At 33.8% G+C, this 22,942-nt stretch overlaps 3 protein-coding genes across 8 annotated transcripts; 1 reads left to right on the forward strand and 2 right to left on the reverse strand.

Moving 5' to 3' along the window:
• Positions 1-2,438: 2,438 nt before the first annotated feature.
• LOC126657206 (PKS-NRPS hybrid synthetase cheA-like) lies at positions 2,439-4,535 on the reverse strand. The gene has a single exon (XM_050351864.1). The coding sequence runs from the start codon at positions 4,533-4,535 to the stop codon at positions 2,439-2,441; it is 2,097 nt and encodes a 698-aa protein (XP_050207821.1).
• Positions 4,536-6,798: 2,263 nt separating this feature from the next.
• On the forward strand, positions 6,799-14,460 carry LOC126655906 (NEDD8-activating enzyme E1 regulatory subunit AXR1). Of its 5 annotated transcripts, XR_007633123.2 has the most exons (16): positions 6,799-7,029; positions 7,659-7,831; positions 7,936-8,099; positions 8,516-8,626; positions 8,953-9,032; positions 9,206-9,356; positions 9,442-9,535; positions 9,887-9,975; positions 11,017-11,090; positions 11,188-11,350; positions 12,511-12,596; positions 13,295-13,378; positions 13,468-13,648; positions 13,889-13,984; positions 14,057-14,095; positions 14,323-14,460. XR_007633123.2 is itself a non-coding variant. In XM_050350276.2 (15 exons), the coding sequence occupies exons 1-14, from the start codon at positions 6,992-6,994 to the stop codon at positions 13,970-13,972; spliced, it is 1,572 nt and encodes a 523-aa protein (XP_050206233.1). In that variant the 5' UTR covers positions 6,799-6,991; the 3' UTR covers positions 13,973-13,984; positions 14,057-14,460. The 5 variants fall into 5 exon arrangements, 4 of the variants coding, with proteins under 4 accessions (XP_050206233.1, XP_050206231.1, XP_050206232.1 ...); XM_050350276.2 differs by having other exon boundaries at positions 14,057-14,460; XM_050350274.2 differs by having other exon boundaries at positions 14,084-14,460.
• A 463-nt stretch (positions 14,461-14,923) lies between these two features.
• LOC126656028 (protein RRP6-like 3) lies at positions 14,924-22,919 on the reverse strand. 2 transcript variants are annotated; one of them, XM_050350470.2, is made up of 12 exons: positions 22,627-22,919; positions 22,306-22,544; positions 22,119-22,217; positions 21,231-21,314; positions 20,879-20,965; positions 20,604-20,724; positions 20,092-20,279; positions 19,974-20,012; positions 18,552-19,066; positions 17,977-18,475; positions 15,884-16,545; positions 14,924-15,285 (listed from the first exon to the last, which is right to left on the reverse strand). In XM_050350470.2, the coding sequence occupies exons 1-12, from the start codon at positions 22,874-22,876 to the stop codon at positions 15,213-15,215; spliced, it is 2,856 nt and encodes a 951-aa protein (XP_050206427.1). In that variant the 5' UTR covers positions 22,877-22,919; the 3' UTR covers positions 14,924-15,212. The 2 variants fall into 2 exon arrangements, with proteins under 2 accessions (XP_050206427.1, XP_050206429.1); XM_050350472.2 differs by having other exon boundaries at positions 15,178-15,314.
• Between the last annotated feature and the right edge of the window lie 23 nt (positions 22,920-22,942).

The raw sequence follows: 22,942 nt of genomic DNA on the forward strand, positions 1-22,942 counted from the left end.
ACACGTCCTGATTCATTAGGATGGATTTTTAACTTCCTACCCACAGCAACTGCATAATTAGCTATAGCTTGTCTGGCTTCTTTTGCATCTGCAAATGCCATCCCTAAGATGAAGTGTGTACTGCCATCTGACTCATTATAATTAACCCTCTCAGTAGGCACCTCTGCAAAATCACTATCACTGTCTTCATCCTCCTCATCAGCACCTTCTTCTTCATCACTACTAGAGCTGCTACTACTTCCATTATCAGGTACAACCTCATCATGCTGCCCAACACTCACACCCTCAGTTCCACTCACAGCCTCACCCACTACCTTATCCTGCTCTCCAACACTCACACCCTCAGTTCTACTCACAGGATCACCCAGGACCTCATCCTCCTCCCTAACACAGCCACCCTCAGAAGGGTCAATCACAGGATCAGGTAAGACCTCATCCTCCTCCCCAACACAGCCAACCTTAGAGGGCTCACTCACAGGATCAGGTAGGACCTCATCCTCTTGCCCACTCACATTTTCAATAAACCTATCACCAAGTCTAGCAGTTCCTTGTACAGCTATAGGCAATGGACTATTTGCAATTACAGGATCATTCTCATCCTTACTAGCATAGATGATAATGTCAGTCTTCCATGAAACCCTATGTATGTGGTTCAGTATTGTTCTAATGGACTCATCATTTTCCACTATCATCAAGCCATTACTTAAAGTTCTCCCAGGCTGTAAAAAAAATATTTTAAAAACACTAGGGTAGTCCAATTCAGTAATGTACTTTCTCCTAATTTGGTCCACACTTAGGTAGTCTGAGTCAAAATTAAATTTCATATCTACTTCTCCATCCACATAATCCAAATAAGGTTCAGCAACCCAGGTCCCACCATAGTTAAAATAAACATCAATTGATTCACCCATGTCTGCCACAAACATATACAAACAACATAAAAAAACAAGTATAAGCACAGCAACCAACTTTAATGTCTCAACAACCAAGAAAGCAATAAACATATACAAAACAATTTTACACATTCTCGTGTCTGGACCACAAACAGTAACAAACTATAAACAATTCTACTTAAAGCAAACAGTTTTCAAAAACAAAATTGCAGTTAACAAATCTTACATCTACACCATGCTTAACCATTTTTCGAGAACCCATCCACTAAATCTTACAAAATATAAGGGGAAAAGAAAAACCTGTAGATTACGAAGCGCTTCCCTCGCAGTTAAAGCAGCCTTCGATTTTTAGAGTTATGAGTCTTCGATTTAGGTTTTCCTGCGACTGTGGAGAAGAGCCACCGCCACCCTCAGATTTGAAAGTATAGAGTCTTCGATTAATCTCTCCTGCAATGGATAACCCCAATTCGATTTTTCAAGTTCTGACTTCGTTTTTTTTGATTTTGCGATTTATGTTGTATTAGATTTAGGAATTAGGGTTAAGTGATTTATTTTGGGGATGAATTAAGGGGTACGATCCACGTCAGCAGACGTTTGGCCAGAGGGGTTAGTCCATGTCAGCAGCGAGGTTAACACGCTGGCAAAAAGAGACAGTTAACGAAACGGAGTTAGCGTGAAGGGGAAAAGTGATGCGTTTTCAAAACGTCAGGGGCCTACTTGCACCTTTCCAAACGTTGAGGGCCTACTTGACCCATAGGGCAAACATTAGGGGTGTATCTGACCCTTTTCCCTATATTTATTCCTTAATTAAGCTTATTTGATATTACTAATCAAAACACTTAAACTTGGAAATTCTTTTTACATCAATATCTTTTTCTTTAATTGAATCAAATCGTTTGATAAATCTCCGCAACTAATTTTTCAACGACATAAGAATAAAAATACAAACCCCTGCCAACATATATCACTTGCACTCAATTATATTGGACAAATGTACGCCAATTGGCATACCACTACTAATGTATATCACACCTGCAATTAATATCACCACTAAGATATTATTTTTCTCAAATAACATGAGAAAATGGACACTTAACGGACCTCAAATTACCAAAAGAAAGCGAACACTTTAGCAAATCATACTAGATCATTATAATTATAAAACCAATCAGAAACAAAGTTTGCTAATTATACCGTCAAATTAAATTGTTACAATCACAAAACCAATAAAATAATAAAACTGCAAACAGAATAAGTATAAACAGAAAGTTACAGCTTTATGGACTAAATTTGAAGATATAATGACTCTTGCCAACATGACGGGGGATTTAAGTGATCAGCTACCCAAAAATGATCCATTAAAGCATTACTAAGTTGGTCTACGTGTTTCCAAACCAGAGATAGATACCTGTATTAAAAATATCATACACAAACAATGAAATCAATTATCACTAGATAGTAGACCGTTAAAAAGTTGATTAGAACTACCGCATTTAAGTAAATTTTTTAAAAAAATTAGATACTTACTTGATGCTTGAATTTTCTTCAAAAATTGATTGGATTGTAATCCAAGTTTAGATCAACTAAATTTGACTGACCACCTTCATTCATAGAAAAATCCATATTCCTTGAATCGAGCTCATCAACTACGATAGTTTCTTTACAAGTACGACTATTATGTCCTACACCCTTACAAACGCGACATCTTCTTCTATTCTCTACCATCTCAAAGTTAGAAGGAATATGCTCTGTAGTACTCGAGTTGTTTTTTCTTGCATTTTTTATGGGTCGACCCTTATGTGGTTGAATAGTCGGCTCAAGATACGACGAAGTTGATATATCTATACACTGAGATAATGTCTCTCGGACATACTCCTTTTGAACAAGAGGACATTGTTGATATTTATATTGAAGCTCAGTAAACATCTCTTGAATGCCATCATCCCTATTTCTAGTTTCACCAAGGCTAGAAATAAAATTTGAATCAATTCTCCATTGAGAGTGAATGAAATCAAGAGGAATCATCCCACCCTTCCAACTCATCATCTTATGAGCACAAGGAAGACCCATAGTTGCTGTAAAATGACCTTTGCACAAAGGTGTTACTTTCCCATATTTCACCATTTCATATTGATTATGCAATTGTCTCATTGCAAATTTTGAAACACGAGTAGTGAGATTCTTAAAAAACAAAGAGTTACAACAATGTGGTAAATGTAACCTTTCAGTAGCCAAATGAGCTTTAATTTCTTGAAACTCATTTTCAATAGCAAGACATATTTTATCTTTTAGTTGACAAAAGTCACCTGTATAAACTTGCAAATATCTTTTGAGTTTTGCATGTGCACTTTCAGCTCTTGAGGAGACACGATTACCAAAATGAAGATGTTTCTCTGTCCATGCACTAATAAAATATTCATGATATGGAAGCCAAGTACCATGAGTATAATTAATGACATTTTGCTTTTGTGCATATTTTCCTTCAAATTGTTTCCAATTTTCTGCATATTCAACTTCATTTGATGCATATATAATTCCATTCCATGAAGATAAAAAAGAATTCCATTCATCTTGAACTTCAAAATATCGCTTGCAGTTTGCCAATATATTCTTCTTAATATGCCACACACATAAAAGATTTATAGTTTTGGGAAAAACTACTCTAATAGTATTCATTAAAGCCAACTCCCTATCAGAAACAATTACAGATGGTTGAACATTATCTCCAAGAATTATTTTAAACATATCTAAAGCCCACACATAATCTTGTTCACACTCCTTCTCTAAAAGTGCAAAACATGAATAAAAGGATGAGTTCAAACTAGAAATTCCAATTATGTCTAATACTGGCATCTTATATTTATTTGTCTTGTAAGTGCAATCCATTACAAAGACATTTTGGTAATTTCGCGTAAGTGTAATAGATAAAGGATGAGCGAAAAATAGATGCGTTAAATGGCCAGTTTCATTATGTTGAACATTGAATGTAAAATCGCCATCTCCAAATTCCTCAAACAATGCTTGAATTATAGTTCGACAACCCAAATTTTCTCTATAGATTTTAGCTTTGGCATTATACACACTCCGAGAGACTGCTTGAAGACTATTATTTTTTTGTCGAAGTGATGTCAAAATATGACGCGGTGCTATGCCTGATTTACTCATTGTTTCAACACTACTGATTTCCTCCTTTGACAAACGACGACAAGATGAATGTCCGGACATGTCTACGGAGGCCTCATGATTATGCAAGTTATTTTTTTCTTCTAATGTCCAAAACCCTTCATCTTGCTTTTTTCCTTTAATCATGAATGAACAATTTCTAAGACGGCTAGAAGTTTTTCTTTGTCGTTTGTCAAAAGGAACACAATGCCTATTTCGGTAAATACCTCCTAAATCACAACCAATAGTGACATATTTATCTTTTCTAGAGCTTTGAATGGACAAAACATAACCTTTCTCAAAGAAAAAATTTCGAACATGCACAATGAGCTCATCATGAGTTTGAAACTTCTTACTCAACAAATCTAGCATGTTTCGTTGTTCATTGCATTCTTGGCTCTCCGCTTCTGTATTTTGCTGTTGTAAATATTCTGTAGAATTTTTTTCCATCATGCTTTCAATGTTTAATTTGTCTTCCATTTTTCTGTAATTAAGAAAAATAAATAATATGATAAATATCAAAAATATACTACAGTTTAATAGAAGTGATTACTTTAACAATTTAAATTTAAAATAAATTCATAAAACCAATTCTGTATACATACGAAACAAATTGATATCACAAACATGTTAGAAAAATAACAACAAATCATCATAATTTTATGATTGATTTGAACAAATTAATTAGTGTAATTATGAGCATAGCTAGAAAAACGTGATTATTTAACACTCATTAGAGAAAAATATATGAGAAGAAGTATAGAATTTTTAAAAGACATACTAGCATACCTGACCAACAATGATGAATATGCGTGCCGGTAGAAAATTAGTTGCAGATATTATCAAAAGGTTTGATTCAATTAAAAAAAAGAAATTGATATGAAAAGAGTTCCAGGTTTAAGTGTTTTAATTAGAATCAAATAAGCTTAATTAAGGAATAAATATATAACCAAAAAGAAGAAAACAAATACCTAATTAATAGAAGGGTAATAATGTCTAAAATATAAAAACTGCTCTGACCCTATAAATAATTGATGTGGAAATATCGCCACCCTATTTCTTAATAGAAATTATTAATTTTATTTTTATTTAAAATACCATGATCCATAAATATCCTTAATGTCTCATCAAAATTTGATTTTTTTTTCAAAAATAAAAATTTGGGACAAATAAAAAATAATTTTATTAATAAATTTAGATCATTGTATAAAATTATTTTATGATTAATATAAATACAACACAAATTGTTTCATTTATAATTACATAAATATTACTAAAATTATACCATTTTAATATCACAAATTAAATTTAATTAAAACATTATATTTTGATTTCAGAATTATAATTATAAATTAAACTAATAATTTATGGATTAATATTATGTAAATTTTAGCTACTAAGTGTAGAATAATGACTATTTTAATTAGTAACGAATGAGTATACAATTCTGATGGACTTCATAATATTTTACTAAAATAAATTAATATAGTAATCAATATATATAATTTAAATTTTGAATGAATGATAATAATTTTGGATAGGCTATAATTATAATAAAATTATATTAAGTAAATAAAGTGATGAATTTTGTATGATAAACAGTTTTAACACTTAGAAATGTTTTTTTAAGAGCAAATTACTTAAAAGCCTCTGAGATATACCATAATTAACAGTTTGTTATCTCTTGTTTCAAAAATCTACTTAATGGTCCCTCAGTTTTAATTCCGTTAACTGAGAGATCTTTTTGTTAATTTGAGGGATCAAATCGTTTAACGGATTAAAACTCGGGTACTAAATCGTTTAAAAGTGAGGGAACAAATCGTTTACAAAAATAAAGGTGGTGTACCAAATCGTTTGAAAGTAAGTGTTGAAATTAACGTAGGGAACTAACAGTTAACGAAATTAAAACTGAGTGACTATTAAGTAGATTTTTGAAACAAAAGGTATCAAACTGTTAATTATGATACACCTCAGACGCCTTAGCGTAATTTGCTCTTTTTTTAATTGTATTATACAAAAGAAAAACTAAATTACAAAGTATTATTATTGTAGCTTTTTTATTTTTCAAGGCTTTTGTGAAAATAGATATAGAAAAATACTTATATTTGAGGTAGAGCTAGTCACGTTTCATAATCCGGCGGTTCCGAACTCACGGTGCAAGAAAAAGTGGAACCGGCCCGATTCCGGTTTAAGACGGTTTAAAAAAAATAGTGAAAATAAAATTAAAATTTAATTACTAAAAAATGTAATTTAACAATAAATTAACTCATGGAGATAGTATTACATGAAAATAAAGAATATTTTTTTTAAAAATTAAATATTAACCAAAAATTTAACTAAACCATATATATTTAAATTGCAAAAATATATATATTATATGATAAAAATATAATATATATTTTAAACATATAATATATTATTTTTTATCAACGTGTTCGATTCTTGAACCGCTGGTTTAAACTCGAAACTACCGGTTCACGGTTCAAAAAATTTAAAACCAGCCCGAAACCGTCCTTTTTACGGTTTCGAACCGGTTTTAATCCAGTTTCAGATTTGACCGATCCGGTACCGAGCCGGGTCACTAATTTGAGGGGTTAAAGCAAAATAAAAGGATACATGCATTGCAGGGATAGATTAGTCTTTGGACAAAGATCTGGAGTGCGGTTATAAAGAGCTGGAGTGCAAAAATCGGTTCCCTACATTATAATAGCTCATAGTTTTTTGTTTGTTTTTTTGTTTTTTTTTTTAAATTTAGGAAAACTGTTGATAACTTAAGTATCCTGATAATAATGCATTAAAGCAAACAAATTATTTCTTGATTATTGGTTGTCGTTTTATTTCCTCTTTAGTTTCTCCGACTCGCAGACCTTCTGCGTAGCTACTAAGCGAAAAAAACAGACATTTTAACAGTAACCTAAAGCCCACACAAAAAAAAAATGGCGGAGCCAAAAATCAAATACGATCGCCAACTCAGGTACTCCTTCTTCTTTAACTTAACCTAACTTTTTAAATGATTTGTTAATTTTGTTTAAATCTTTGTTTGTTTGTATCAATTTCGTTTGAAGTTGCATTACTCAATAATCTTAGGCTGTAGTAAAAAAAATCATATGAAGTTCTTTAAGTAATTTTGGTTTAATATTCAAACTTACTCTGCTTAATGTGTTACTTTGTTTTAATTGAAAGTTTGTTTATTAATTTTGCAATTGGAGGCTGTTGCAGTGAGTAAGTTTGATTGTTTAGTTATTTAGATAAAACTGGAGATAATTTATTTTATTTATAATCTAAGCATTTAATTCTAAGTATTTAATTTGTGTTTATTATTGTTATCTCTAAGTATTCAATTCAAATAGATAAGGTACAGATTTAATAATGAAAATTCAGTTATATAAAAGGATGACGGAGTGAAAGCGAGCTTAGATTGTAACTAGGGTGCATTGGTTTTAATTTACAATGCGGACGTTCGGAATATAACATAGACAGAAATGCATTAGTTTGTTTAGCTGATGAAGAATGTAGTTGAAGATTTATGTGTAGAATGCTTGCTTTCTCAATGCAATCTATTGCGTAGACAAACTTTTAAGCGCTTGGTTGAATAACTTTTAGGATTTGGGGTGAGCAAGGGCAGGCAGCACTAGAGAAAGCCAGCATATGCTTACTTAATTGTGGTCCAACGGGTTCCGAGACGTTAAAAAATCTTGTTCTTGGTGGGGTCGGATCTATCACAGTGATCGATGGCACTAGAGTTGAAATTGGCGATCTTGGGAATAATTTCATGGGTATGTAGCGATGTGTGTTTTTAAATTGTTACATCTTATTTGCTTCTATATTTATGTGTTTTGCTCATGCTTATCTTTCCTTTTCTTTTGTCATGTTCGAGTAGTGGATGAATCAAGTGTTGGGCAATCAAAAGCAAAATGTGTGTGTGCATTTCTTCAAGAGCTTAACGATGCTGTTAGAGCCAAGTTTATTGAAGAGCTTCCTCAAACACTAATTGAGACTAATCCATCTTTTTTTGCCCAGTTTACTTTGGTTGTAGCCACTCAGGTATGTAATATTGTTTTCATTAATCAGATTTTTTTCTCTAATTTTACTAAAATTATATTTCTGTATCAAGAGAGTTTGTGCCTTAATTAATGGAGCGTCTCTTGTATTTACAATCTTAGTATCTTCAGTGTGCTTTAAATGGTTTTGGCAGTCCACTTTGTTATATCATATATGTATATATGCAGTTAACTTTGTTCATACACTTATTCTTTTTTCTCCTTCATATTGATATTAATAAGCTGATGTTAGTGATGTAGCTGTTGAGTTTGTGGTCTCATTTGTATTTTCTTGCTTTGCAAACATTTAATTGTTAATTTCTTTGATGGGTAATTTTGATTCATTTTTATTGTGACAATCTTTAATATCTTCTCTTATATATGCAATATTTTGATGGATAACCACTATATCATTTGCAGCTGATGGAAGATTCAATGGTAAAGCTTGACAAAATTTGTGGGGAGGCAAACGTAATGTTGATATTTGCACGCTCCTATGGCCTTACTGGATTTGTTAGAATCAGTGTGAAGGTAATCTGCAAGAACTGAATGTATTCAAATTGTTGCAACTATCTTGACATACCAGTTCAACAAAACAAATAATTAATCAGTGCACCATCATGTAAGGCCATTTAAGGGAGTACTGGTCAGTGCATGCATGACATCCTATAAACCTTATGCCTTTGCTGATATTTGATTTTCCGCAGATAGTGTAACAAATTATTATCAAGTTGTGAATACTTGAAATTTTTATGGGTACATACATGAGAAGAAAGAAACAAGTTGTGAAGTCATCATATCTGGGAATTGCTTGTTTGTTTAATGGTTGCTAATTGCCCTTTCTTCATTTTTGTTAGGAGCATACAATTATAGAGTCAAAACCTGATCATTTTCTTGACGATCTTCGATTAAATAACCCTTGGCCTGAGCTCAAAAGGTAAAGTAACTCTTTTATACTAGCCTCTATTATTGTTATGGCTGACAAGCATCTACACTTTTTATTTTTTTCTTCTTTTTTTTTTTCCAATTATTGCTGGTTGGAGCATAATTTGTTCAAGTATAATTCTATCATCTAGCCCTGGTTTCTTATTCTGTATTTACATTCGGTAGTTTTGCAGAAACCATCGATTTAAATGTGGCAGATCCAGTTGCTCATAAGCACACGCCTTATGTTATTATTCTTGTTAAGATGGCTGATGAATGGGCTAAAGCTCATGGTGGCAGCCTTCCATCAACCAGGGAAGAGAAAAAACAGTTCAAGGTTCATAATTTGATCCAAAGCTTATGTTCACTTTCACTCTATTGGTGCATATAGTCTTATCCTCTGGATTTTTTGAATGTTTCAGGAGCTTCTGAAAACTGGGATGATTGCAATGGATGAAGACAACTATAAAGAAGCAACTGACGCCGCTTTCAAAGTCTTTGCTCCTAGAGGAATTAGTGAGTAAAATTTTTAGAAGCATGTATTTAATTTTTTATGAATATGATTCGACCTGTTTATTGGGATGGGTTTGGCTAGCATTATGTAATATGCTTCTAGGAAATGGTGTTCTGCCGTAATTCAACTGCTAAAACTAGTCTATTGTAACTTGTCAAGATGCTATTAACATCACGAAGTTCTCGTTTTCTCTGATTTTTAATTTAATAGCTGTTTACTTGATTTTGTTGACAGATTTGTTTAAGATGCTCGAATGTGAGGCATATGTAATAATATTGGTGGTAATTAAAAATGTTTTGCTTTCAAGTCAATGCCCGCTAATATCTTACATTGTTGTCTCTCGTATGCCTTAGGTCCAGAACTACAGCAGATAATTAATGATAGCTGTACAGACTTTGATTCTAATTCATCGGAGTTCTGGGTGATGATGGCTGCTTTAAAGGTGATAAATCACAGTGAAATTCACATTTTGCTTTGTTGTCATTAAGTTTACAGTGAAATTCATGCAAATATACTGAGGGAAACTCATGTGCGTGCTTGTTTTACAGACCATAGAATTAATTTGTGGATTCTTTTTCCTGGTCACATTGACAAGCATGTGGCTATTTCGAGGAAAATAAACTCTGATCATTAATGAATATTTTTGTTGCCAATCACTGTCTCGTGTTGTTTATATGTAGCAATGCACATTTATTTTGGTCATCAGTGGATGTAATTCCTTAACTTTTTAGGACATGCTGAAAGAAGAATTTTGGTGAGCTGTCAATTTTACCTGCTTGTGTGGTGAGGGATGACAAAATGGGAGTAATAGGAAAATGTGGTGAAATTTGGAGTGAGAAAGGTGGATGGGCGCACCATATTTCAGCCAACTTTAGGAATTTTGAGTGGAAATGCTAGAATTATTATCTCTATTATTTTTATGAACCGGCTTCTCTTAATTTCACCTTGTTTTATTTTCTACTCATCCAAACAATTGGTGGGGAAAAATGCAACCCTCTTTTATTATTTTCTATTTTTACTTCCTGACATTTTGGCTTGCCCCTCCTTAGTTGTAGACTGACATATTTGAAGGGGTTCAAGGCTTAGGATTTCAAAGAAAAAAAAGGAGATTCATTGGTCGATTGGAGTTTTTGGTAGATTTTTAAATTGTCTTGTTATGAATTGTTTCTGCTTCCATCATCACCCCAGCCCAGTCCTGCTGTATAATATTCTAAAGCAATTTAGAGGGGCTCTGATGACTTCTGTACCCCCCCCGCGCGTTTTCTTAAAGCTTCAATTTTTTTTTTCTTCCATCATTTTGCACATTGTTTTTTTTTCTTTAAATTTTTTTGGTACAACGTGTAGCTCCTTTTGATTTGTGCATTTTTGTATGTTAATGGGATATAGTTCCATGATAGCATTATATTAAACATTTACATGGTTAGGCATCCGCACCTTATTTCATATGTTGTTGGTTTTTTGAAGTTACTGTGTACATTTCTAGGAATTTATTTTGCATGAAGGTGGCGGGGAGGCACCTCTTGAGGGTTCAATACCAGACATGACATCTTCAACTGAGTGAGTAACTAGTCTAGGATTTGCCTGTACTATTTAAATTTTTAGAAGGAATGAATAAAGATTTTGTTATATTATATTTCTATCAAATTGTCTGTAGGCTTTATATAAATTTGCAGAAGATTTACCAAGCAAAAGCTGAGGCAGATTTTCTTGCTATTGAGAAACGAGTTAGGAGTATATTGAAGAAAATAGGAAGAGATCCTAACAGCATATCAAAGGCAATGATAAAAAGCTTCTGCAAGAATGCTAGAAAACTAAAGGTGAGTTAATTTATAAAAAAATACCATAATTATCCTTATTTAGTTAAGTAGTGATTTTGCATCTTTAAGTGACTTTTTTCCTTTTCAATGCATTCTACTATAATTAATGAGGTATAAATAACTTTTAATCACTTAAGTAATAATTTACCCGTCATACATCAAAAGGGCATAAGTTGATGAGTTCCCCTCCTACCCAGGAAGATGGACAGTTATCTACTTTACTTAAGTTTTTTTTAATCCTGTTAAATCAGTTTATTAATTATCAAGTACCTGTTGATATGAATAACAAACAACTTTGGTGTCTTTGTTTAAGTATTATATCTTTCCTATCTTATACTGTTTTACCAAACTTTATGATTCCCTATTCCATAATTAGCACGACTTATTTTGTGTTGATAGTTGCTGTGGAAATCATTGGAAAAAGTAGTCTACCAAAAAACATTCCTCCAGTTAATAATACAACTACATTTACAGCTGTTTATCTGCATTTTATAAAACACTGTCCATTGTGGTTAGTTATTGCATAAAGAAAATTGCCCATTGCTATGAAATGTTTATGCAGAAGTTGTGAAGTGCTTACATGCAGAGAGTTGACAGATAAGAAATGCACATGGCTAGTAATGAGAATGAGCATAAAAGATTGATACATGATTTATTAGTTATTTATCAAACTTCAATAAATAGTGCAAAACAAAGGAACTAAGTTAGATTACAGATCTAGCTGTATCAATGCCATAATGAATTCCTCAAAGCTTTTGTGTAGAATGTCAAAGTTAACATCTTACTTTTACAAGAATATTCAGTGATGAGGCAATGTTGGGGTTGCAAAGGGAGTTGTTGGCTGCAGAAGTAGGAATACAGAGGTAGGTTGGCTGCAGGAGGACAGGCCTTTATAGTGGATAAAGGTCGTTACTTTACGCAAAAATAATAAGCAGAAAGGCCAGTACTGCCATATTAACAGTGCTTGTTGCCATTATATTGTGTTCTTTGTTACGCATGTTAGTACAGGTTTTAGCAGTGCATGCCCCTTCGTTTCTGCATGTAATGATTTTATGTGTCATATTGGCTGTTTGGAATAATGTGTCATTTTTTTCATACCTCTTTGGATAGGCTAGTAGTATACCTGACTGAAGTGAGAGTTTTTAAACTTGTCTTTGTAGGTGTGCAGGTATCGCCATATTGAAGATGAGTTCAACAATCCTTCCCTACCACAGTTGCAGAAGTATTTAACGGATGAGGATTACAGGTGACATGAAGTTTATTGCTATGTTATTAACTTATGAGATAGCATATATATGAAGCTTGAGAATTTAAAGTTCAGAGTAATTGTAGTATTCTGAAGTTGGCCTACCAATTGGAAAATCTGTGTGTTTGGATTAGCTTTTTCGGCATGTTGGTTTTAATTCCCTCGATTTTGTTTTTAGTGTTTCAAGTTGTTTTAATTTGGCACCGAACTTTTTATTTTTGCTACTCCTGAAACGGTTTTGACTATTAAATGAATAGGCTTTATACAAAAAGACTTTCGTGTTTCCATGGATGCATTTCAAATGACACCTACCCCAAAAAGTAGTGGTATATATTATGGAAATTTAGAACCCAGAACTTATCAATGAGGGGTACACAATCGTTCTCGCGCTTCCTGCCCGTCTCTTTTCTTTAGATTTGGGATGATTTTGCATGAGCCTGTTGGTCCCTATTTCATATTGCTTGTTAGATTAAAGATCCATTTTGTGACCAGTTATTGTCTTGTTACTTTTGTTTCTCCTAGATTATCTAGTTACTTTTCTTTTCTCCTTCCTCGTTTCTTACTCACCTTGATTATATCATGTGGTTGTCATGTTAGCAAGAAGATTCATTCGAGTTTCATATGAGACGGCAAATGGCTACATAAATGGTTTTTGGTTCTGCCTACTGATTTACAGTTCCAATTTAATTGTCTTGCAGTATTGCGATGGGGTTTTATATCCTGCTTCGAGCTGCTGATAGATTCGCTGCTAATTATAACAGTTTTCCCGGGCAATTTGACGGGTAATACCAAATTACCTGGCCTGCGACTTTCTCTTCTTTGGCTGCTTTTTTCTTGCAATAATAAATTAGTGTTTGATGGCATCTTGTAGGGCAATGGACGAAGATATTTCTCGTTTAAAAACTACAGCCGTTAGTCTACTTAGCGACTTGGGATGCAATGGAACACCCTTAACCGAGGACCTTATCAATGAAATGTGCAGATTTGGTGCTTCAGAGCTCCATGCGGTGGCTGCCTTGATTGGCGGAGTTGCATCTCAAGAAGTTATCAAGGTTTTTTTTCTCTCCCTTTAGCATAGTTTATTATGGATCTATGACTTAACACCATTACCTATTGTTGCATCTTCAAAATTCCATACTTATAATCTATTCTTATGAAAAGTATCATTTTTCTGTTTTCCGCTTCAGTACTTCCCGTTTCAGCATTATTGTTTCCGTTCTACATAGACCATTACAATTGATGTCAATTGAGCTTTGCTGTTGCTAAGATTGCATTTGTTTAAATCATTACAGCTCATAACAAGACAGTTTGTTCCCATTTCTGGGACCTTCATATTCAACGGCATTGATCACAAGTCTCAATTGTTGGCATTGTAGAATGCATCAAAAGTAAGTTCCATGTTTCTCTGAAAGCAACTACTGAACAATCATAGTTTCTTTTTTCGATATCTACCCTTGTAGATCCTTTTTTTTAACTGGACAGAGCAGCGAACAGTTGCAGGTATTATTACATCACCTGGTTGAGGCGTTTGTCACATTATTGAAAGGCGCAGGTTACTTATGCTCTGCAATGTAGAAAGTGTTTGCGATTTAGTCATTGATTCTAGATTCGGTAAATTAAAAATTAAACTAGTGAAAAAAAAAAACAATGAGGTGGTTGTCACCTTTTTTTGTATTGGCTTATATTCCTGTTTTTTTTTTAATATTATTTTCTTTACATGTGTCTTGGGAGATCTGGACGCTTTTGGGAGACTCGATCCCAAGACTATATTTCACTTGAACAGTTCATGCTAAACCTCCTCAGTAACCAGAGACATGCTACATCTTTTTTATATTGTTTTTATAACAAATTGCATTTTTCATTTTTTTTGATGTTTTATTTTTAAATTTAAATTAATAGTCGTTTTAAAGAGTGGAAAAAGTCAACTAATATATTTGGAATATGATAAATAAAATCTGATATTTTTTGTAAAAATCTATTAATGTGCTTGTGCTGTTCCGGCCTCCATGTTTATATGTGAACTCGAAATTGGTTGGTTTTTGTTGCTATTCGTTATTCAACATTAGAATGAGATGACCAAGTAAAATTATCGATTTGCTTCATTTGTTTCAACTTTATATTTTATACTAAAGTGAACTGGTAACATATCCAATCTGAAACTGAGACTTTAGTCAGTCCCAAAATAAATCAATTTTAACTGGTCTAACTAAAATCTAAACCAACCAAGCCAATAAAAAAATCATTTTGTTAATTAAATCCAAAAACAAAAAAAAACAAAAAATTTAAAATGTTATTTAGAGACCGATTGAACAAACTGAGAATCAATCTGAATAGAAAACTACAAATGACCATCCAATTCAATCACCGGAACAATTTTTAATACAATGTCTAGCGGACTAGCACAACTTATGTATATTGTTCTACATATCATTTTATGCATTGCGATAAATTGATTTTACTTGAAAAATAATAAAGAAAAAAAAAGGTCTAAGTTCGACCTGCCTACCTCTAAAATGGTAACATGAGAAAAAAAGAATTACAACAATTCCTAAATTTCAAAATAAGATTTCTTTTAATAAATCTACGTGACCCTCTAGAGTTTGGCAGCATTTGAACTCAAGTTGTTGCACCAGATGCTGCTCTCTTGGCCGGATTGTATACACTGAATTCACCGAAATCCCTTCTGCCTCTGGCAAAAATAGTGCTCACAGTCAAATCCTTTTACACAAATAAGCACTAGTTTAGCAGCTGAACTCATGCATATATATTCTATAAATAAATTAATAAAATAAAAGGGATAATAAGATTGCACCACATCCTAAGCACATCTCAAGAAATTAATAGAAAAAATTCAATAAAAAGACAATGACTCTGCTTGCAAATCTCCTTAAAAACAAGTCACATGCAAATGCAGCTGCGCCGAGCAGAATAGTGGTTACTTGCCCTAGCTAGGAGTGTACAAATACCAAGCCAAACCGAATAACACAGCAGAACCAATAAATTCGGTTTGATATTATAAGAGTTTTAAGTTTTTCAGTTCAGTTCAGTTTTCGAAGTAAAAAAGTTTCAGTTCAGTTCAAATTATTTTAAATCTTTATAAATTTGGTTTGATTTGAATTAAAGAAAATTAACATTTCAGTTCGGTTCAAACCAAATACACACCCCTAGCCCTATCTTCTTAAGGCATGCATGGTCAGAGTCTTATTGAACAATCAAATAAATGGTGTACTCTAAATTGTGTAAAACCCTGAACCAAGTCATATTACTAGCTTGATAAAGCAACATACCTGTGCATTACATCCCACCCAGTTGGTAAGTGTCGGGGATGAACTGTCTCGACAAAAACTTGCCGCCATCTTTGACAAAATTCACGAATGCCATCATCTCCACATTCTTTTAGTAATTTCTCCACAACTTGCTGTCCATGTGGCCCATGTCCTAACAAGGATAATTTTGAGTTATTCTTGGGCAGGACAGGTTCATCATGTGTAGGATCATCAAAACCAGCTATTTCATTTGGCGGACCTACTTCACAATCACCACCATCATTTTCAGCATATATTTCTTTTTTATCAGAAACTTCATTATCATCGGAATTCATATCCTTGCATGCAGTCGCAGAGTCTTGTACTGTAGAAGAGACATCTATATCAGTGTCTGTTATTTTACAGAACTCCTGATCTTCGTTTTCGCCAGTTGTTGGCTCTATATCAGTACTTTGTGAACCAGCTAGATAATCAATCACAGATTTGTTCTCAGTGGGAGATTTGGAGATAATAAGATCATGCACCAGCACATTGTTTTGAAGGCCATTAGTGGAAGAATGCTTCGAAATCAACCCTTTTTTCTTCTCAAATCTTCTTCTCTCATGAGGACTCATTCCAACCAGCAAAGCTCTTTCCAAATCTTCCTGCGATATTTCCCTTCCTCCATAATATTGTGATACAATCTGCAAACAAATAATTATGAAAATGAAAATGAAAAAGTTAATAGTTTCTAAGAAAACAAAAACCAACAAATAGGATCATGTCAAAGTGCATGAAAATGTTAAGCAATGATATGATTTTACATTCTTCATTCCAAATGAAAATGTATTTGCCACTTATGAGGAGGTATACATTTTGAGCACAAGTTCAATAGGGGAAGTTGTGGAGATTCTCACTACCATCTCATAAGCACGTTGAGTTTGAACATTAGAGTTACTAAGTATGCCAGAGTTAAAGACATAAAATATTTTATTGTCCGTTGAAGTATTTAGGTTCAAATCAATACTTATGTACATTAAACCAGTCAGCTTTGTGCCTTCAGACCCAGTCTTTTATTGAGACATTCTTGTTCTTTTATCTGAAGTTTTATATTGCAGTCCAAATTTAGCTTATGCTGCGGTAAATGTATTGTTGTTAATATAGATAATAAAATATCAAGCGTGTGGCTCAAATTCATAGTTCAACTAGAGTTCAATATCAATGCCTGACAAACCTAATTATTAGAGTGAAAAAATCAAATTTCATATATTGCATTCTGATTCTTTGACCGAGTAACACATTATTTAAAATTAATTATCAAGCCAGGTTTATAAATTGACCACATTTAATCAAAGAGTTGAAACCATATTATGAAGATCATTTTGTACAATAATCAAGTTTATGTAAACGTGCTTGCCATTGTTTGTACGCATATGAAAAGATGAATAAAAGAAAAGCTTAGAGAAGGCAGTGTGTTTAGGCTTCTAAAGAGAGAAATAAAGGACAACAAAGAAAATGAAGATATAGCTAACAAATTAATTTCCGCTTTTTGCCTTTGTATAAAGGCATTACTCAGACTCGTTGCTGTCTCATACACAGACCCATGAACAGTTATGCCATCAAGCCTTCAAAACATCTTATCGACATGGTTGCAAATTCAATGTTCAAAATTCTAGCCTCAATCACAACACAGGAATTGCTTCTTGAAAGAGCTTAAATCTGTATCCAAATGCAAGCGGAATTCTACGACGTTGTTACAAGTATCATATCTGCCGATTAAGACCAATGATTTTCACACTTACAGCTTCTAAAACAAGACTTAAGGGGAATATAGCTATCAGGTATACATAAGAACGATATGCAGCTATAAGAGCATTTAATAAAATCACAAAAATGTTGAGCTATTACCAATCATATCCACTTCAGTCCTCATAGAAACAAAGGAAGGCACTACCTATGAAATAAACCTAGATTGCTTTTTTGCTACTTAATCAACAATCAACAATAAAGAACTGTTACTAGTAATAATTCTGGTAAAATAGTCAATCCATTAACATTCCAGATTATAAGAATAATAAGAAATGTAAACAAGTATATATTTCAGATAAAATTAAAAAAATATTGTGTGCACTGACCTGTGTCAGTTCTTCTTGTCGCTTGGGTGGCATTTTTGACCCATGGCGCAACAAAGCCATAGCAGCTGTACGCAATTGCAAAGGAGATACCCCTGCCTCCTCAGCATTTATAAGAGATGAAGAAGGCCCATTTATAACAGAGTTTTCTCTACAGTCAACTACTTTAAGAACGAACAATGGAATCCCAAACTCCACAGCCACATGCCTTTTGTATTTCTCAGCAGCAGCATGGGCAACTTCATGACAGTCCACACAAAGGAGGACAATGTCATGAGATCGATGGCTTTTCAAATGCTCAGGGAAGTGCATTCTGTAGCATGAAGGAATTATTCGATAGCGTAAGTAATGACTTCCTTCACCACAGCCAACACAAATATTTTTCTTGCTTTGGATGTAAAAGTCATTGCCTTCATCTTCTGGACGACCCTTAGGCTCAAAAAGAAGCATTATGGCCGGAGGATTTTCATCAAGAAGTTTTGCTAGCTTTCTATCAATGTACCTATTCAACAATAACCTGGTTCTTAAAAGCAGCACATTTCTATAACAAAAGATTATAAAGATGTCGGCCCACTAACCATTCAAGCTTTCTCTGATCGCAGTAACAAAGCAACCGTCCATCATTTGCATAGATCCTACAGTTGTGATATACTGGAGATTTGCAGGAGAACTTCTGAACAAACAGTTTTCGCGATAGCGAAGCCTTTCCAGCAAATTGCTTAGAATTTTTAGCTACACTTTTCTTTGAAATTGATCTACCTTTTGGTCTCAGTTCACAGTTGACCAATAATCCATAATTAAAAACTGACAATGGGCAAGTCCCCTTTGTACCCAGGCATTTTTGAATCAGTGAGAAAATATCATCAGTGTTACATTTATTCTCCAAGATTAAGCAACAAAATTCATCAAAATGGCTGCAAACGATAGGGGAGGGAGATGGTAGAGAAGAAACAGAGGTCGGAGGACCCAGATTCATATCGGCTTGAGCAATTGTGTCATATATTTCCATAGAATTTGTTAAAACCTTCTCGGCAAGAGAAACAACAGCCTGGTCTGACAACACATATTTTAAGTTCTCATCATGCACACGAGCCTGAAAGGGAACCCCAAACACATGATTTGATTAGCCAATCAAAATGAAATAACAAATCTGTAAGGAGTGCAATATTCAATAATGAAGTACAAATTTGAGAAAGAAGATCAAGGATGTCCTCTAGACAGTACCTAATATAATGTTAAATCTAACAGCACATTTAACTACAAAAGGGAGAGCAAAAGGTTGGACGTTATTAAGTTGAACAGATAAATAGCAGTTCCATAATTAGTACCAAGTATTGATAGATGCTTTGACCCATTTACTCCAAGGAAAAGGTAAGTTGACACCTATAAGTTACCAATGAAAGAGGCAGGTTCATGCAATTTATTTGCGAAACAAAATTGCATATACCAATTTAAGATAGAATGGTTCAACTATTCAATTAAACTATGCTACAATCTTATTTAGTCCTAAAAGTGAAATAAATTCCTTGACATATGGTAGCCGAAGACCAAGAAAACCACTAACAAGAAGTGCACAAATATTATTATCCCCATGAGAATTGCATTCTACATGGTGATGCCACGAACAAAAGCATGGTCAAAATGTGAAATTACATTGTATTGCATATACTTTTGTCTCATGATGCAAAAACCAGAAGACATTATTTTCTAACTAGACCATAAGTGAAACTCAACCTCTATAAAGTCCAGCAAGAAACATTTCATGCTTACAGATATTCATTGGAGGATTAAACTACATGTTGTCTGTGTCGTCATTGAGCAGGTTCTAGATGGATCTAAATATAAATTCTAAAGTAGGCATCCTGCGTGATGGTTGATTACTTGTGGAATGAAATGTAATTTCCGATCTATGCAAGCTTTGTTCAAACTCAATATGCCAACCTAAAAACAGTAGAAAAATTATTCTTCATATCATCAATTTATTGAATAATTTTACTAACCATTAGTTCTCTCCAAGTGCACAAGCGTCTCACAAGATCCTGAAAGTAAGACTGTAACATTAGTATGCATATAAAGCTTACTTAAAATGGTCTGATAAACATATGTTTAGTAATAGACCTGTGTCTCACATGAAACTGATGAACCTCCTTGGCCATTCAAATGACGAGAAAGAAGCGATGATGCAGCAGAATCACCCGGAAATTCTTCAACCTCTTTAGTATAGAGTTGTAGGCAAACCATGTTTGAACGGCGACTAGCCTCAATAATAAAATTTAATTTGTCATCCGGACAAGAAGATGAATTATCTGGTGAATTAATATGTTTAGATCTTTGATGCTATGAGGTACAGTTGATGCTTATTTTGAATGGCAATCTAGATAACAATAAGTACAGAGCATGCAAAAGAGCTGCTCTATGAATTAACTGTTCTTCTACAAAGCTATTCTACTAATAACAATAGTCCAGACAAAAACAAGTCCCTGTCTTTTTAGCTGAACGCAAAAGGATTACATAAGATTTCATAAACAACAATTGACTGATCTGGATTTTGATACTTTTTGTGCTTAGGTGATGCATTTGTATCATTTCTCTTTGACAAGGTGAAAATAAGCACAAACATAAAAACATACCATCATTTTGTTGTTTGAGCTCAGCAATTAAGCAACTTGCAATATACAACAGATAATGTGCATCCGTTTGAGCATACTGTAACATCTCTGCAGACAATGGACGTTGTCTCCAATCTTCACGCTACCATTCAATATGAGGAAGTATTTCATGATACATAAATAAGGCCACATCAACGAACACAAATTTGCATAGTTCTCTCAGGAAAAAAGAAATAGCTAAGATGCTTTATCATAGGAACGGAGATGCACAACCATTATAAGAATCAATCCCATACCTGTAGTAATTTATTTGTGGATACACTGCAGTAAGTTTCAAGTAAGTATGCCAGTGATTTCTGTGGCTTTGAAAGCACTTCACATGCCTGCAATATAGATATTCCAAGCAATTGCATTTAACTGTAACAACATAAACAGAAATCCATTTTTCATCTTATATGCAGTAATTATGCTGATAAGGATTCATTAATATAGAATGATGCAGAAGCGTGCTGTTTAAGGTATGTTCACGCAGACAAGAAACATCAGAATTCACCTTAGCAGTGTCGAATAAATTAACAACATTAATATGAAAGTCTCGTTGTGCTGTTTAAGGTATGTTCACGCAGACAAGAAACATAAAGAATTCACCTTTGCAGTGTCAAATAAATTAACTACATAAATATGAAAATCCCGCTGTAGCCAAAGCACATCATTATCAGCTCCATGAAACACCTACACCACAAAACTAACTTACAATCAATTACAAGAACCAAACTAAACTCTCACTATAAAAACGTCCTTCCCAGTGTTATTAAAAGCGCTCGCCTGAGCGCCTAAAGCGCTCAGGCGAGGCGCCACAGACTGATGGCGCCTCTAGACCTTCCAGTCGAGGCGCCTTCAGTAAGGCGAGCGCTTTATTTGCTTAAGCGCTTGCCTTGGCTCGCCTTGGAATATGAAAAAGCACGCTTTTTTGAATTTTTTGTTTTTTACGTTTTTTAAGTAACTTTTACTCTAATCTAGACTTTCCTATTTGATAGCCTTAATTAATGCTTTAAATGGATTTAACTTGGAAAGTTTAAAAGTCTTTTAGGAAGTATAAAAGTCTATTCAAGTTTCTATATGTAAGTGTTTAGGATTAAGTAAAACACAATAACTTCAAATTAAAATATACGTTTAGTAAAAAACAAAGAGCAGAGCCCTTTATTCTTTCTTCTCACGCCATGGATAGCCAACCTCAACCATGCACTGTTGGTTCAACACCCACTGAAAAGAAGAAGGATCCCGGATGGAAATACAACTACGTGCAAAATCCTAATGATCCAAATCCAGTGATTTTTTATTAAATATATATATAATTATATATATTTAATATTTTTAGGTATAGGCGCCTTACTTCGATAAGGCGAGCGCTTTTTTAGCGCTTCTTGCCTCGGGCGATACATGGCTATCTCGCCTTGAGAGCGCCTTGCGCCTTAAACAACACTGGTCCTTCCAACAAATACATTCATGATTCATGTAACTGCTAAACAGCTTTACCTTGCAAATTCTAGGATCAGCAAACACCGGACGGAGAATCCCCATAAAATCATGTAACGCAATCGTATCCAACAAGTAATCTCGTTCCCGAGTAGAAATCTATTCATGGACGATTTACAAAAATAAGACAAACAAATACACAATATGTAAGCCAAAATAAAACAAAATGAAATGAGATTATTAGAACCTGGATAAGAGCAGTAAAACCGAGAAAAGAACGCAAACCGTGCTGCTCAGTATCAGTAGCAAAAACTCTCTGTTTACTCAATTCATCAGCTAACTCCTTTAACTGAGACTCAGTCTCAATCCAAACAAAATCATTCTTCATTTCTTTCAAATCAATTGTATCAAATTCAATTCCATTGCTGTTATTCTCTATCAGATATGCAATTTCTTTTTCATAAGGATGCGAATTCGAAGAATTATCTGCCACATTATTAACAAATTTCAACATTTAATATGCAAAAATTTCAATCACATAAACAAAATAAAATGTATAAAATTGTACCATTTTTGTTTCCGTTTAGCTTCAAGTGTTTGAACTGAGAGAAGGAGTTATCAGCTAAAACACGTTTGAAAGAAGATTGCGGCTTGTGGTCCGACTGTAAATAACATGAGTTTTGAGTCCGTTTGTATTGCTTCCTTATACTGTAGCGTCGTTTACTACGATACTCCGTCGTTAAAATAAAAATTGAAATTGCAGCAACCGACGCTACTGCGGCGGCGATGGCGATTCTGATTTTCTCTTTGTTTTCCATTTCTTTCTGTTTTGTCTTTTCTCTCCGCCGCAAAGGTGGCGGCAACGAGGGTTTAAGGAGGCGGCG

The sequence above is a fragment of the Mercurialis annua genome, linkage group LG7, assembly GCF_937616625.2.
Source record: "Mercurialis annua linkage group LG7, ddMerAnnu1.2, whole genome shotgun sequence".
Taxonomy (NCBI): domain Eukaryota; kingdom Viridiplantae; phylum Streptophyta; class Magnoliopsida; order Malpighiales; family Euphorbiaceae; genus Mercurialis; species Mercurialis annua.